We start from the raw sequence: 18,406 nt of genomic DNA on the forward strand, positions 1-18,406 counted from the left end.
CTGCAGAAAATGAAATTTAAAATGATTTGAAGCTTATTTTCCGCAGAAACAAACCATACTCCTCGCCCCTGTGGTAACCTTGTGTGACCTTTTTCTTCAAAGAGTAAACACATGCCTACTCAATACAATAGTAAAACTAAATGTGATATTCAATACTTTCTGGACTTATGGTGGCAGTCAGGGAGGTAATAAGAAATAAAAATAAATTAAGGGGCTTCCCGGGTGGCACAGTGGTTAAGAATCTGCCTGCCAATGCAGGGGACACAGGTTCAAGCCCTGGTTTGGGAAGATCCCACATGCCACGGAGCAAGTAAGCCCATGTGCCACAACTACTGAGCCTGCGCTCTAGAGCCCGCAAGCCACAACTGCTGAGCCCGCGAGCTACAACTACTGAAGCCCGTGCACCTAGAGCCCGTGCTCTGCAACAAGAGAAGCCATTGCAATAAGAAGCCCGTGCACCGTAATGAAGAGCAGTGCCCACTCACTGCATCTAGAGAAAGCTCATATGCAGCAACTAAGACCCAAAGCAGCCAAAAATAAATAAATTAAATAAATAAATTTAAAAAGTAAAAGTACAGAGAATTGAGAAACAGTTTGGCTTCAGAATCTAATCACAGCAAAAAATTGACCAGAGACTCCCATATAGAGCCCAAATAATGACTTAATTACAATCCCTTTTTTTCCTTGATAGAAGACAAAGAGTAAAGAAGAATTGGCCAAGCTGTAATAAGAAATTAGGAGGGAGAAAAAATTAGCTAACCTAAAAGTTATCAAAATACCAATTTTTACCATAGCATTAAAAGAAACATACCAGAAAGAGATTCTAAGCAGAAAGAAATTTCGAGTGTTATAGTCTAGAATGGGAATCACCATTCCCCTAAGACTCTGAGGACTATACTCATCCCTCAGTATCTGTATGTGTGTGGGGCGGAATGGGGGGTTGGTTCTAGGACTTGCCATGGACACTAAAATCCATGGATGCTCAAGTCCCATAGTTGGCCATCTGTATCCGTGGTTCCATATCTGTGGATTCAAACAGCCATAGATTGTAAACATAATACGTGATCTGCAGTTGGTTGAATCTGTGAGGGCCAACTCTATTTGATTTCTTGAAGGGACTGAGTGAGCTCATCTAGATAGGACCCCTCCTAGCCCAAGGCTACACTACAGATACCACTGTTTGGATAAAGAGTATATTATCTGGCATCTTAATTCTTGGTAGACAGACTTCTGTCTAGTGGTGATAAAGAATAAAGCATACAACAAAGTTGAAGTATGTACTTAGGTGAGTAAGAATAGCCAGGTAAGGGCTTGAAAATTTCCATTTTATACATATGATGGGGTGATTTCCTTTTGTTTCAAAGGTAGCAAAACAGTTATCCATCTTCACTGTGTTTTAGAATCACCTGGAGTGCCCCCAGATTCTGATTCAGTGGGTCCTGGACAGGATTCATGAGTCTCCATGTTTATCCAGCACCCTGGATAATTTTTTTTTTTTTTTTCGGTACGCGGGCCTCTCACTGTTGTGGCCTCTCCTGTTGCGGAGCACAGTCTCCGGACGCGCAGGCTCAGCGGCCATGGCTCACCGGCCTAGCCGCTCCGCGGCATGTGGGATCCTCCCGGACTGGGGCACGAACCTGTGTCCCCTGAATCGGCAGGCGGACTCTCAACCACTGCGCCACCGGGGAAGCCCCACCCTGGATAATTTTGAAGCACATTTTCTAAAGATTTACACTTTAAGCAGTAATGATGTTAGAAGAATCAAATAAAAATCCATCTGGAGACAATCCTATAATGGGGAGAAATCAAAGATTCCATCAGGTATATTCTTTTTAGAGTCATACTTAGAGGGTTAGGTGCTAGAGCAGGGAGCAGGGGTTTATTATTTTTAAAGGAAGAGGCATGGAAGGACAGGGATCAGATACGGACAGTGAAGATAGGAGGCAGTGCAGACCACATGAGCTGATCAGTTAAGAGATGATGTGTTTTTTATTTGTGTGGTCAAGACCAAATACGATAAGGAAGAACCTGGATGAGGGAATCCCTTTTACTTTTAAGCAGAGAGCTAGCAGAGAAGGGTCTTCCTTTCAAAAGTCATTTGTGAAAAGACAGAAAGAGGAGTGGATGGCAGGGAGACCAGGTTAAAAACCAAGGAGTTAGAGTGAGACAGGGAGTGGGGGTCACATGGTGTTACGGACAATCATCAAGGGAGATTTCAGGGGCAACACGGGCATGAAATACTGCAAGCACAGCCAATGCAGGCCTGGGGGAAAAAATGACCCATACCCAGTCTAGTCAACCATGATTAGAAAGAATGCAAATACTACTCTGTGTGTGTGTTCATGTGTGAATGCACACGTGTGTGTGGGGGGGTGATGGTGGTGGTGTATGAGAACAGAGAGGACAAACAAAGACATTGGGCCAATGACAACTGTTTGGGTCATCAGTGTGTCTGAGTATTCAATTTTCTGATCAGGACTCCTGAGTGTCAAGGGGATAATCTCTCCAAACATGAAGTAAAAGTGGAAACCCATGAAAATTCAGCCTTTAGAAGGAAAAAGAAAAAGATAATATTCATGTATCGAGAAAATAATCTCTCTTTGGAGCAGCGTAGCATACTCTTACTTTTAGTTCTGACTTGTGCATACATGTGTATGCAAGATTTGATTTTTACAGGTACTTTATCACGTCATCTAGTTCCTCTCAAATTGCATGCTCATTTGATTTCATATCTCTTCTTCAGCTGCTTCTTCACCTCAAAGATCTTTCTTTTTCCTTCCCTATCTGAACCCTATCCTCACAACCTAGCTCAAGTCCCACCCTTTCTAAAAGATTTTCCCTGATTATTACAGTTTACTGACCTTTTCTATCTCTGAATTTAAATCATAGACAAAGATTACCTTCTGTGCATCCCTCTATTTCTTGACCTCAAGCACAAAATGTTTGCATTCAGGAGGCTCCCAAAAATTATTGTTCAGTGAATTAACAAAGAAGATATAGATTGAATCCTCCAGTGACAGAAACTTTTGGCTTCCTCCCCAACATCCATTCCATTCCACCCTGTCCCTTTATGCAGTAGCCACTGGTTGGGTGGGGTTGACTCCTCTCCTAGCTCCAGGAATGGGCCTTGATTGCCTAAACCAATCAGTTTAATTCCATCCCCTTGGCTACCGTGATTGGTTCAAGTGTAGACATGTGGTCTGACCTGGTCCAGTTAGAACGAAGCTCAGAACGTTTGCTAGTCTATAATGGGAGAAATTCTCTCTGTATGCATATGTGATGACTGAAACTGTTGGAATCAGTTTGCAAATGTGGGGGAAGGGCAGCTTGAGGGTAAAGTCACCCCCCCCGCCCTCCCCCCACCAGAAGGCAGAACATCACTCAGAATGGGAATCAGAAGTCTGATCAAGCCATGCTGAAGCCACTGCTGCCTCTAGAGGTTTCATTCATTTAAGCCAATATATTCTCTTTATAGCTTAAACCAGGGAATGAGATTTTGTTTGTTGAGTTCCCCCTATTTTAAAATCTTTGGGACACAACTTGTAATTTGTCGTCTTGCAACCAAATACATTTAGGGAAATAGCAGCAATCTTGGATAGCATTTTCTACCCTAGGAAGATCATTATATATTTTTGCTGCCCATGCTGATTCTAGCCAAAGTCATGTTCACAAGTGGTAAAATAATAAATTTGAGAATTGTTTCTACCACAATTTCTATTCAAGATGGTCAGTGTTCTTATGTACTTTGATAGTACTGATATAGGCTTCTTTTATTCATTTATATCAAACATTTCCTGAACATTTATGTCCATTCCAATTGTGTGTAGATAGACAAATGGTACATATAGGCCTTTGCAAAAGATGAGGTTTTGTTTAACATTTCTCAGTGTTTATGGCAATATATTAAATGAAGATACCTTTTCGATGAAATTGAAGAGACCCCAGCAGACATATGGATTTTAGCATCTCTGTTGTGTACATTTCTAAACAGCATTGCAGCTGAATGTAGAGCCGACAGATTTCTGGATGGATCTCACCACCTTCTGGGCTGCAACAGAATGAAAGAAAAAAGCTGTGAACATTCTCAAGATTTCACTCATCAGCCATTTGTCTCAGTTCTGAGAGGGGGAAATGCCCACTAAAGATTTCTAAAGCCTTGGGTCTAAAATATAGGACTTCTTGCTTTCAAACCAATAACCAAGGTCACAGTTCTTACATAAGTGTCTTTCTGAATAACAGCTCTTAATATTTTTCCCCTTCAGCAGCAGATTTCTGCTAGGAGCTTAAAATCATAAATGTTTTAAGTAATTGAAAATATCAGACATTTTCAATTTAACTGTTGGAACAAACTTCCAAAATATATTTAAACCATAAGACTATCCTAGCTTGCAAGAAGAGATTAAAAACTCTTATTTTTAGAGAAACTAACGAAGAGTTATTCAGTTACCAGTTAGAAGATAGCTCTTTAATATTAAGGCCCTAGCATAATATGGTTAGAGAGCCAAGATACAAATTATTCTTATCAGTCTTTTGTCTCAGTCTAAAGGACATCCTTTATTGTTTGCTATGGTTAATTTTTCAAAGGCTAAGTGTTTTTAGTGAAAAAATGAAAAATTTATGAAAAAAGAAAAGTAATAAAATTCTAATAATTTTGCTTAACAATCTAAGCCTAAATAAATACGGAATTTATGCTCTAAAATTTATTATAAAGTACTTGAGCCTTTCTCTATTAACTGTGGTAAAGCAAACAAATGTGAATATGATAAAACATGGAGTGATCACTTTTTAAGAGAGAAATTAGTTGTTGACAGAACACTTTCTTTTATATGCAGGTAAAATAGCATGTATTGAATAAAGCAAACTAAACAAAAGGAATACAATTTAGAGATAGATTAGAAATGAAAGAAGTCTAAAAGGGAACTCTGTCAAATGTCCTAATGTGTTATCTTTATTTTTATCTCCATTCATTTAAAATGCAATGAAATCTGACTAAACAATGCAGCATTTGGATTTGATTCCTTTGTAAAGTGGTCAGTGGCAAAATGTCAGGTGATATTATCAGAAAAAAAAATGGTGGCTTCATTTTTATTTAAGTTCTGGAATCACACTATAAAGAATTTGTATTTACATAGCACTTTACAATGATAATAAGTTTACATTTTGAATAGTTATTTAGTAGATGAGCCAGCATTATTCAATAATATGGCTTATATAACACAGGAAAATGCAGAATTCTTTGCCTGAGTATGAATGATGCCTGCAAAGTTATTCTATGCCTTTCCTGTGTCAGAACAAAGGACCTCAAAAGAGCTTATATGCAAAATTTGGCTTTATCTGAAAAATAAGAGCCTACATTACTTTCTCATCTGTGTCTCATGGGTCCAGCCCTAGGCCAACACTGGAATCAAGTATATCTTTGGCGAAAGTCCCAAATTTTCCTGCAGAGCTTCTTCCCCCAGGTGCTTTTCACCCTCAAGCTATCCTCCTGCTCGCTGGAGTTCTCCCCCATCCCTCTGCCACACACACATCTCATTATTTCATATCATCTTCAGCCTTTCAAAATGTCTCTGCGTCTGTCCCCTCCCCTCTTCTCATGGCCCTGCTAGACTGTGAAGAAATAATGGGCATCAGTGGTTCACATAATAAAAAGTGATCCTGGTATATTACCTGCTAATACATTGATTTTGATAGAAAAATCTGAAGGTAATGTCTTATCCCAAAGACAGGCTAGGGGGAAAATATATTAAAGCAGGCAGGTCTTTTCTGTGCTGCGTCATCATCTCCATCATAGCTGCTTATTTTCACCTACGCATAACATTGGCCCTAGTGGCTCATATGCAGATTAAAAAAAAAACTATAAAGAGTCTGTGGTATGTATGTACATTTGGTGAATGGGGCAATTAGCCAGTACAGTATCATTCCAAACCATGGAGTATTGTGGCTTAGTTCCAAAAATATGCAAACTTCATATATATGACATTTTATGTAATTTAAACAAATGATTACTGTATTAACAAATCTTTAGAGCCAATATATTATTTTACAGCTGGACTGTGAGAGACAAAGCAATGTATTAAGTGCTTTTGAAAAAAGGCATGTCAGAACAGAGATTAAAATGCCTAACTCCTATCATTTCCTTGGGTGCCAGCTTCTTAATGCCTCTGTAACCAATGGAGGTTCTCTAAACTATGGAACCATTTTGCTCTTCTTACATGTTATGCGAGGAAACTGAATGGATGCCGCCAAATCAGCCTAACAGATATTAATTGATGCTAAAGTTGCGTTATAAATTTTCTGGTTAAAAAATTCTTACATATGCTCATATATTATCCTTTAACATCTTGGAAAATTGAAGTATAGAGAAAGAAAGAAACTAGTCAAAGAGCAATGGGCAAGTTATCTTTTGTGTTAGTGTTTCCCAATGCCTTGACTAGGCTACAATAGCCTCAGGTCTTGTACAATTTATTTCTCCCACTTTAAGAGCTCTAAGCTGTATTACTACTACTGACTACTAAAAGTTCATTAAAAGAAAAATTGCTGAATGCGTTATAATACGTCTAATATGATAAGTGGGCTGAAATACATTTTTGAGAAGAATTAAGAGCATTTAGGTTATTTTTGTAACAAGTGAGCAAGAGTCAGGGCCTGGAGAATGGAGGACAAGTCAAGAAAACAGCAACATGGAAACTTGAAACTTCCTAGGGATAAGACATAAGGCCTAGGGGAGATTTCACATTGAAACAAAATTAGGCCTACATACTTACTCCAGGAACTGAAGCAACTTAACTTAGAGGTAACTTTACCATGTGTGACTGATGCTTAGTCTAAAATGATTTACTCTTATTAATCCAGTTGAGGTCTATGAGAGTCATCCTGAGGTGATGCTCATTTAATTCAGTGAAAGAAATTTCATAAGTTAGTGGCTTAGGTGTGATTATTTATTTATTTTTCTGTTAAGCAGAAGTCAGGAGCTAACCTGATCATTTTGATTTGAAAGCCTAAGTATTAATAGAAAAACACCCTAAAAATTAACTTCGACAATATTTCAGTGATTTAGAGCTCAAGTTGAATCCAGAAACTTTTAAAATAACTGCCAAGTTATGAATCTTTCAATCAACTCTTTAAGGATGAGAAACAGGATTTAATGTCTTAATATTAGGACTTAAGAGACCTGCACTGGTGTAGTAATAGGGGGACATGAACACAGACATTGCTTAAGTCACCCCTTGATAATGGAAATGCTCTCTAATGTGAATATTCTTACTTTGTAATTCAAAAGTAATATGATGAACACCCACCAGAAAGACTAAAATTAAAAAGACTGACAATGCCAAATGATGATGATATGGAACAACATCTCGTACATTGTTGGTAGGAGTTAAAATGGTACAACGCCTTTGAAAAAAGTTCTGGAAGTTTCTTATAAAACTAAACATATACCTCCCTATGACCTGGCAATTCCACTTACAGGTATTTACCCAAGAGAAATGAAAATCTATTCATAAAAATATCTTTTTAAGAGTGTTCATAGTAGTTTTATTTAGAATAACTAAAAACTAGAAATAGCCTGAGTGTCTGTCAAGAGGGAAGTGGATAAAGAAACTAGAATATCATACATCAACTATACTTCAATTAAAAAAAAAAGAAACTAGAATATTCCTACAATAGGATAATACTCAATAATTAAAAGGAGTAAACTTCTTATGCACAGAACAATACTGATAAATCTCAGTATTACTTAAGTGTAAAGAAAGAAAGAGAAAATTGTAGTCAGAGAGATTTTCAGTATATTACAAAACACTTATTCCTTAATTTTGTATTAAGATGTTTTAAAGCATGTTCACACGGAAGTTGTTGTTAAGATGACTTTAAATTAAGTTATAAGCATTTTTCTTTTACATATTGTATTTCCTCTCCTTTATCCTTTTCAACCCTTTCAATTGAGGCATAATAAATAAATGAAATTAAAAAAAAAAGAACCATAGGCAAATATTGAACTCCACTTAAAGATAAGAATGCCGAACTGTTTAGGTGTAAAGTGTCCTGATGTCTGCAACTTCAGAAAAATAATACAGATTGCGGAGGGGTAGAGGGATGAACATACAGATAGATGTGTGGTAAAGCAAGTATAACTTGGCATAAATTGAACAAAACAACTGGGAAACTTTATGACTAGTAAGGTCAAGTTCAGGGGTTAGCCTACTGGGGATTTTGGTTATGAAATGCCTTGGCCCTGCATCTGTCTGCTCTTTTGCCAAGCTTGCCAGACTTGGTGTTTTGTGCAGCTGCTAATAGCTTCTTAAAAACCAGCAAAATGTTTGTTATTTTGAAAGTCTGTCCCTAATGCAGTGGTTTATATATTTAGATGAAGGCAGAAAGACATAATAAAAGGAAAATGGGTTCCGGAGTCAGAAAACTTAGCTCTAAATATAGACTTTGCTGTGTAGAATTGTGATTGGAGGAAAACCACGTTAAGTTCTCCAAGACTCAGTTTCCTCAGCTGTGAAATAGGCATAACAACTATTCACGACCAAAGTATCTCAAGGTTGGTGCAAGGATCAAATGAGATCATGTATGGGAAAACAAGTAAAAACTGTGAAGGATTGTTAGAAGTTGGCTGCAATCCATCTAAATACATCAAAGTTGTGTATAATCTTATACACAAGCCTTATGGTTGTGTATAATCTTTAGTATTAACACTTCTCTGCCATTCTAAAACATTATTTGTTTACAGCTACCATATATGGAGCTGAAGGAGACTTTGGTTAAATAAACATACCCTTAGGCTGAGAAAGAAAGGTGTGACCCCATTGACAACCACTCAGCATTTCACAGACTTTGGTGATGACAGATAAACACTTGGGGGTTGTCAGCTAGCAGAGATGGAAACCAGAACTCCTGTTGCAGAAAATATATCCAAGTCGTTCTTCTCAGAGCCACCTCTGTTGTTGGCTGTTAAGCCAAATAGCAAGGAAAGACTCAGGGAACCAAATGGGATGAGGGAAAGGGATGATATTCTTTGCTTTATTTTTCAGAGCAAATAGCTAGGGAGGATAGTGATCTCCAGGATCTCTCTTCAAATACCCCCAGTGGTTTCCTCTCAGATAGATTCCACTTATACAAGGATATATCCTAATTCTGTGCCAAATTCAGTGAAGGCTTCAGAGCCCAGCCTTCATACGGTTTCATGAAAGAGATTTCTCAAGGAGGCTCCATGAGTTTACATAATCAGTGAATAGTCAGAGGGCAGAGAGGGCACAAGTGTGTGTGTCTGTGTGCATGTGCGTGTGTGAGACCCAGTTATTAGTTTAGGTTTCAAATTCTTAAATGTAATTACAGGGTCTATGCAAGTTCATAAACACAGAACAGATGGCAGGTACCTACTAAATGACTATATTCTTTCATAACAAAATAAGCCCTGCAATAGATAGAGGAGCCCAGTTAAGCAGAAGAACAGAAACAAGAAATTTTTCAAGGTATCTTTATATAACAATAGTTGACTCTCTCTTTTGTCTCCAATTTTCTCATAATCTTCCTTTTAGTGAATTTTTATGAAACTTGTGTTTTAAGTGGCAACCTCCTGTATTTTCTTCATAGAGAGTCATAGCAAGTTTGGTTCCCCCAGGAGCCTTTGCAGAAGTAATTGCAGTAATCCCCTCACTTCACTGCATGTCAGTTTCATGGGAACATATGGCTTGGAGACTTTCCTGGCTACTGAACACGAGTCTGGATCAAACTCTGCCCTGGTGCTATTCGGGTTCAGTCAGAAATGAAACTTGACTTTTAACAGCAGAGTAAAACCTGTAGTGCAACAGAATTGTCTTTTGGTAGCAACTTTGGATACCTTTTGCAAAGCAACAGGCCTCAGAGGGACCGCACCTTTTATGATTTAGGGCTGTATTCTGGTCTTCATCTCCCTGTTGTTTTGGTTTGCCCTCTGGCAGGACCTTTGACATTTCCCCATGACCCAGTTGAGAGGTTGATAAATAATGGGTAGCATTACCAAGCACCTTGTTCATTTTTTTTCCTATTTAAAGAGTAAAACCTATATTTTAACATATTTAAACACTTTCAAAAAATCAATAGCCATCAGTTTCCTGACACTGTGATACTTACAATGAAATAAGACTAAAAATATTACTATTGAATTGTAAATCATCTTTTATTCATCTTAAATATTACTGTTTAAGGCATTACTGAGGAGAGCTGGGAGTAGGTGGTGACCTTTGTGATGCTGAAGGGCCTTTTTGGGCATATCCCAGGGCATCTGAGGTTGAAGGAGTTAATGGGCTGAACATCATAACTTTTTTTTCTTGATACCTGAAACTCATGCTTATTGATCAGGAGAAAACTAACATTTACAAGGTACTATTCCTTCCATTTCCAGAATAAAATATCTTATTCTGTCTTGGCTTCTTCGCCCAACCTTCCATCCTTTTTGGCTTGAGAGTATTTTGGCCTTTCCATTTTTCCCTCTGATTTTCTCAATGTTTTTCTCTTTATGGTCTCTAGTTGGGACTTATGTGGGGTCTGCAAACAGCTCTTTAAGCCTTGGCTCTCCAGGTCTTGTGATTCTTACAGCTAGCAGATGGAAGCCTGTGGCTGGTGGAGTCTGAGTCATAGATTCTTAAATCTTTGCTGAGATGACAATCAGCACCCTGGTGGTTACATGGCGACAACCAGCCCTATCCCACTGACTGTAGCTAGGATCAGCTTATTTTTAAATATACATGTATATACATATTTACATTTATATTTAAATTAAAGAAGTATATATATGTTTCCACACTTTAATTGGAAAATATTTTTGGCCTCAAAAATCAAGATTTTCAACCTCTAATGCTTATTGTTTTCACCTGGTAGCAATGATCTTCAAAGATCAGTTACCATTCAGTGATCATGTGTTACACTGGAAGGAATTCAGCTCATTAATTTTCATTATATTCAAAGTCTGGGTCATTAATTGCAGCAACTGGTTAATTCCTGATTTTATCCACTGGAATTTTAGGGTTCAACATATTAAACTGTTGGTTTATATAAATGGCATTTAGCTCCTCATTCTTTTTTTTTGTGGTACACGGGCCTCTCACTGTTGTGGCCTCTCCCGTTGCGGGGCACAGGCTCCGGATGCGCAGGCTCAGCGGCCATGGCTCACGGGCCCAGCCGCTCCACGGCATGTGGGATCTTCCCGGACCGGGGCACGAACCCGTGTCCCCTGCATCGGCAGGTGGAGTCTCAACCACTGCGCCACCAGGGAAGCCCTAGCTCCTCATTCTTAATTATGTCATTAAGCTAGGTGATGCTATATTTTTCTTTAGCTAAAGCTACAGGCTTCATTAATATTGCCAGAACAATGACATGACTTTAAAACAACCTGAGGTAACTGGGCTGACCAAATTTAACTCATTCAATTAATCCAAAAGAGAGTTTTTGATTAAAAGAGAAAGAAATTTCCTCATCTCATTTAACTGGACGGCACAAAATGTTGATCAATACTTTAATATCTAATGATGACAATTCAGTATAGTTACATATACTAATAGGTATAGTTATAGAGTAACTAATTGTCAAATCCATTGTGGTTGTGGCTTCCTCTTATATGTGAGAGACTGTTTATCTAGAGTGATGGCCTGAGGGGTGACAAAACGTCATGAGAGTCCAAAATATAGCTCACACAGACCTGAAATTCTTTCTTTTGTTTTTTTTTTAGCCTCACAAAGCGATTAAACCAGGAAGGTTCTTTGGGGAGCGTTTAGGAAAAGGGTAGAAAGATGGCATCTGCTTATCATATAAATAATAATGGCAAATACATATAGCTCCTCCTATGAGCCAGAGCTTCAGTGCTGCCAGTTTAGCTCTCTGCCTCATTTTTCAGTTTACTTGAAGGATCTTGAGAAGAGTTAGAACTTTTTTAACATTTTGCAGTCTACTTTTCCAACTTCAGACTCCTGCCCAATGCTAGAAGTTCTTCAAATATTATACCTAATGGGATTCTCTCGTGTTATTCTGTCTTTCTATTGGCATGCAATGATAATTTGTATTTTTTGCATAACTCTCAAAAGATGACACTTCATGCCAATATGTGAATGTGCGTTTCTAAGACAGATGTAACAGCTATTTTCTACAAAAAGGAAAAAGCTTTATGCAAACAGAAGAGACCAGTATCTGTACACATGGAAAATATCATATACTACCATGAGTTTTTTTCACTGGACTATAAATTCCTTGAGGCCAGAAAGTTTATCTTATTTATCTCCATAACCTCCAACACTTAACGATTGTCTGGTACATAGTACGTTCTCAATTAAACAGTTCCCCAAGGCAGCCTTAAAAAGTAGCGCCTACATGATATGAAGAAGCTGAGGTTGGAATTACAGTGCTTGGTTCTGCCATCACCAGCTCCATTTCACAATTAGAGATTGGTTTCTTAAGAATTTCCTTTCTTGCAGCCTTTTTTTTTTCTTTAAGCTGTTTTATAAAAATAATACATATTAACAGACATTTTATGTAGATAAGTAAAAAAAAGGAAAGGATGACTTATACTAATACCAGAGGTATCCATTATTAATGTTTTGGTATATTTCCTTCCAGATTAATATCCCCAAGAACAGGAAGTTTTATCCATTACTTCTGTTCCCCAAGCACCTAGCAGAGTGCATGGTTCACTGAAGGCTCTCAATCCATGTTTCTTTAAATGAATCAAACTGAACGCTCAAGGCTGACCATGTATGAATCCAAGTGTTACATGTAGTGTTCCCAAAGGGGCGAGGCTAGTACCTTCAGAGTGGTCAAGTCAGTGAAGGAAGCAACGGTAATCTGACTACCTGAGGGGGACAGCCCGTTTTACAGCAGTAGCTCACGTTTTCTCAAAGAAAGAAAAAATATTAACATAAAGGCCGCCTTCCAACCTCCATATAAAGCATAAGTGGTCCTGCATCAAACAGTTCTGGGTTTAGATCTTGATTTCATTACTTATAACTGTGTGATCTCGGGCAACTTTCTGAACCTCTCAGTGCCTCAAAAACTGAATTAGGATAGTCATACCTGATTCATAGCATTATTGAAAAGATTTAAGTGAAATAATAGATGGGAATTTTATGGTCATAACAAGTACAAATGGATGGTAGAAGTATTCCAGGGAGGCAATTCTGCCTGTAATGCCTAGACATCTTTACAACTTTGTTACAGGCTTTTTTTTCCTATTTAATTATTAATTCAAATAATATTTATTGATTTCCTGCTATTAACAAAGGGAAAATCTGGAAAAATAAAAAAGGAAAGCGTCACTTTTTCTGGAGTCCTTTTTTAAGAGTTCATGGAAACTCCCATTCTTATCCTATGGTGTTTTTATTTGATGATAACATATTGTAGTCTCCCCTAAGACATTAGTTTTTCTGAACAGTGACAGAAAACTTGCAGTCCTTTGTTTCTTCCTTGATGTGGTATCATTTTACTGCCGTCGGGTTTTCACCTTAATGGCTCCGTCATGGAGATCTGCATATAACTTTTTTTTCTTTCTTAATGGTAAAGTATAATGTGCCATTAGGTGAAACAGAATGAAAGGACTCTGCACCCCTGCCAGTAGTTAGCTCAAGAACAGAAATAGCTCTTCCAAGCAGACAGACATATGGGCAGGAGAGAGTGATTAGCAAATCTTTAGGTCAGTCTCTCCAACAGAGGCATTACTTCTGATTTTCAAAATAGTATGAGTTATGTAAGATCATTAGCCTTTAGCTAGGAAAAAACAAAAAGGGTCGTGGGCTTCACTGTCACAGGACTTGAGGGTAGGAACTCGCTTTATTATTTCTTGGCATTTGATTCAGCATTAGCAAAGTGCAATAAAAAGAACATTTCATGGGAGTTTACTAGGTGCCAGATACCATGCCAAGCACTTACATCTCATTTAATTCTCCCAATGAATCTGTGAAGTAGTTACTGTCCTTATCCTTAACTTACCGATCGAAGGAAATGAAGTTTAAGAGAGGTTAAGGAACTTGCTCAAGGTCAAACTAATTGTAAACACAGTGATAAGACTCAAACCTAAATTTATGCTTTTATTTTATTTTATTTTTTTTTTTGCGGTTCGCAGGCCTCTGACTGTTGTGGCCTCTCCCGTTGCGGAGCACAGGCTCCAGATGCGCAGGCTCAGTGGCCATGGCTCATGGGCCTAGACTCTCCGCGGCATGTGGGAGCTTCCCAGACCGGGGCACGAACCCGTGTCCCCTGCATCGGCAGGTGGACTCTCAACCACTGCGCCATCAGGGAAGCCCTAAATTTATGCTTTTAAGTGCTCCATAATATTACCAGAACCGAGTGCTCAGGAACCGAACTGTATTTATATCTTTGTCACTCATCTCATGCATAGTTATTGAGAGCATACTTTATGCAAAATATTGTGCTAGGAATGAAATAACTTTTTTTCTACTTTTTCTTTGTTGAGGCCCCTTAATTATTGTAGCTTAAGTTGGCCCTACTCCTAGTTCTTCAGTTTTTCCATTTATAATAAGTGCACAGTGATATTTTCTGCCTGGCTCAGGGAAATGCATAACACTAAGGGAGCATAAGTGTATAACACAGGATGCACGCCAGGCTAGTGCAAGCTGGTGTATGTAGGGGGAGCGGGGAAGACTGCCAGTGAGGACAGTGTGTCCCCTAAGCCCCCAGGGGTCCCTCCATCTAAGCAGAGCAATGAGAGTGGGGAAAGGGTGTGTTAAATATTGGGTATGGAGTTCTCTTTCTGGCTTTTTGTGCCCTTTTCTGATGCACAAACATGAATGGATTGAGTGGGGAGTGGGGAGGTGCCCTTGATGCTGTTCATGGGCCGTCACTATTCTCTCTTTTGCCTACCGAGAGGGAGAAGTCTCCAGCATGCAATTCAGAGTGCTCTTTTTACCACTTTATTATAAATGTGAGAGTTCTCTGCACAAGAGGAGGAATAAACACTATAGGTTATTTGCAAAGCATTTTAGAAGTGAGCAGTGAGATAAATATATTAATGCAAATATATGACATTGTTGGTGGCTAATGGCTCAGCTGACTTAGACCGTAAGAGTTTTAAAATGTTATACTTAGACAAGTAGTCTTCATACTTTGTGTATCATGCATCCCTATCCATAAAAAAATTAAGTATGCACTCCTACTATACATGTATTTGTTGATAAATCATACATATATAATGATATTAACATATTGGGCATATTAAAATGTAAAAAAATAGGAATTAGAAAAAGAGACCATAAAATATAAAGTTATAATATTTTCTTTCAATCATCTTGTACACCGTTTGAAGCCCACAGGCTAAGATCAGAGGTTCTCAAACTTTAATGTGCATTAGAATCACTTGAAAGGCTTGTTAAACCATAGTATGCTGGGCTCCATCCCTAGAGTCTGGGCTGTGGCCTGATCATTTGATTTCTAATAAGTTCCCAGCTGATCTAGGAAACACCCTCTGAGATACAACAGGTTAGCCTAATACAGCCTTACCCCTTAGGGAAGGTATGCAGCATCCAAAGGAAAGAAGCAATAATGGTGGCCAGTAGAAAGGCTGATATTTAAAGCAGACGACCCTATGGAGAACCCCCAAATCATAACACACAGCCACAGAGATGATTTCATTAAGCAAAAGAGTCGCTGCATGGAATCCAAGTATGTTCCACGCACAAAGAGAGAAAAATGTTTTCAGATAACATTCCAGATACACATTAAGGAAATCTTAGTAAGTAGATCCAAACCCACACCTTAGCTCAAACTTAAGCAGATGGAAGACCATGGGAGGTTCCAGGACCGCAGTGATACAACATCCCACATGGCAGGCACCCCTGAGAAGCCAAGCATGGCTTGGCAGATTCTTCTGAGAGGCCTCCTGGAGGGTGAGCATTCAAGTTGCAAATCCTATTTAGTTTGCTCTCCAGGTTTTACTGGGCAAGGCTTTATCCTAATTTTAAAAATGGCTTGTTTTAAAAGTTTTGCTTCATTTTGGCCTTCTTTCATTTCTTGTCTTTGAACTCACATTGCAACACTCTTAATACAAACTGACATCTTATTGCAAACCAAAGGAAATGCAGTGACACCGACTTTACAAATCAGTATATGAGTTAATGAAGAGCCCCCAGATGCTGAGATGACTGGAAAGTGACACTGTTCGGGCAAGGGCAAGGATGATAACCTCTACCTCCTGCTCTGAACAAATCCCTTACAGGGGTGCTCATTTGGAAGCCAGTGGGAAAGGCAGGGAATGCACAAAAGTATGTTCCAGCTCACACTACTAATATTCCAGAGACTCATAACAGAAACCAAACGTGCCTACAGCTGATGAAAACTGCTTGAAGGTCGTGAGGCTGCAGCATGGACGGGGCCTGTAGTCTCAGTGCAAAGTAAAGACAGCTCCTCTCTGGCTTTGTGAAAGGTAAAAATCCTGCTTGTGTTCTCTGGACCTGCTGCAAAGAGCACTTGCACAAGGGTGGGAAACATCCTTCAGCAGAGTGTAACAGGGAAACTGGAAAAGTTGATCCAGGCAGGAAATGGAAGAATAATAGAAGCCTGGCTGACATGAAGACAGAGGGAAAGGACCAGTGGGGACAGTTCTGTGTGGGGACTTAACTACATTTCATGGTGGAAGGTTATGCATGCTGGCTGCTAAAGCTTCAGTGAAACATGGAATAGAGCCCATTCTTTCCCAGGGGTTTGGGTGGACAGGAATTAATTTCTATTTAATTTTTACACTACATTTCTCTTTATCTTGTTTTTATTTTTTATAAACAGTGCGGCTACTCTTTGTGAAGAATGTCATTCCTTTTCCAAGTTGATTACTTTGACTAGTGTGTGCTTAAGTTACATTTCCCAACATGAATATGTGAAGTCTCTGAATGATATACACACATTCATTTCCCTCGACTGTAAATTATGAAAGGCAATTTCTGTTGCAATTTAAACATGTCGTGTAATTAAAGATACAAATCTTGATTGTTTATCTTTTTTCACCATTCTATCCTTGCTTTTACATACACACACACACACACAGAAGCACACACGGATTTTTTTATGTCAAGCATGCAGTGTTCTACCAGAAAGGAACAATGTCAAAAATAATAGCAAGGATAAAGAAAAATAATCACCCAGTCTACATGGAGCCAAGAGAAAGACTTAGAAAACAGAGTCAGAAGTTGTAAGGCTATTTCCCCAAGCATCAAGCAATATTATATTTGTTTGCTCTCTGAAAATGAGAAAATAGTATTATGACGAAGTTAAAATCATTTTTAGATGAAAAACAAATTATGCCCAAATCCCACACCTTAATGTATCTAAGTTAACTTTCGTGACAAATTTTCTAAACTTTGACTATCTGGGTATTTGCTTTTACTCAGTTAAAATAATTGTAGGCCAATTTTATATTTCTTTTAACTTATCACCCTATTGTAAACATTTTCCCATTTTAAATAATTTCAACATGGTAATGAGGGTTAAAAAAAAACAAATGTCAGGGCTTCCCTGGTGGCTCAGTGGTTGAGAGTCCGCCTGCTGATTCAGGGGACTCGGGTTCGTGCCCCGGTCTGGGAAGATCCCACATGCCGCGGAGCGGCTGGGCCCGTGAGCCATGGCCGCTGAGCCTGCGCGTCCGGAGCCTGTGCTCCGCAACGGGAGAGGCCACAACAGTGAGAGGCCCGCATACCGCCAAAAAAACCCAAAAAACAAAAAAAAACCCCAAATGTCTGTCCTCCAGAGCAGCATTGTTCAGCAGACCTCCCTGAAATGATGGAAATAGTCTTCTGCGCTGAGCAGTGTGGTAGCCACTCGCTTCATGTGGCTGCTGAGCCCCTTAAATAGGCTAATGTGACTCAGGAACTGAATTTTTAGCTTTTAAAAAATTTTATTGATGTATAATTGATTTACAATGTTGTGTTAGTTTCTGCTGTACAGCAAAGTGATTCAGTTATACATATATATACATTCTTTTTCATATTCTTTTCCATTATGGTTTATCACAGGATATTGAATACAGTTCCCTGTGCTACACAGTAGGACCTTGTTGTTTATCCATCCTATATATAATAGTTTACAGCTGTTATTCCCAAACTCCCAGTCCTTCCTGAATTTTTAATTTTATGTAAATCTAAATTTCAATGCCTCCAGCATTATATAAGTATACCAATTTCACTGCAGAACTACCAAACCTGGATGTAATTATTTTTTGACATTTTGCTAATTTACACTGTGTAAGATTCTATATATTATTTTACCATGTGCTTTATCACCTACTAGCAGAGTTGAATCTTTTCCTTCATGTCTGCTTATTCCAATTGTGTGTTTATGCCCTTTGTCTATTTTAGGCTGAAGTCTTTGCTATAAATCCCATGCAATGTATTTCTTTATTTCTGGCAATAGTCCCTACTAATTTTATATACTCCTT

The 18,406-nt window shown here is 38.6% G+C and overlaps 1 protein-coding gene across 2 annotated transcripts in view; it reads right to left on the reverse strand.

The window, feature by feature from the left end:
* RGS7BP (regulator of G protein signaling 7 binding protein) overlaps positions 1 to 18,406 on the reverse strand; it is a gene marked incomplete at both ends in the record, with an annotated part of 123,327 nt that overhangs the window by 36,906 nt on the left and 68,015 nt on the right. The window contains one exon of one of the 2 annotated variants that reach the window (XM_079702081.1): positions 3,918 to 4,048. In XM_079702081.1, the coding sequence (XP_079558207.1) occupies positions 3,918 to 4,048 (131 nt within the window). Of the gene's footprint in view, positions 1 to 3,917; positions 4,049 to 18,406 lie in introns of those variants that run through there. The other variant, XM_079702082.1, reaches the window with a different exon arrangement.

The sequence above is a fragment of the Hyperoodon ampullatus genome (assembly GCF_949752795.1).
Source record: "Hyperoodon ampullatus genome assembly, chromosome: 4".
NCBI lineage: Eukaryota > Metazoa > Chordata > Mammalia > Artiodactyla > Ziphiidae > Hyperoodon > Hyperoodon ampullatus.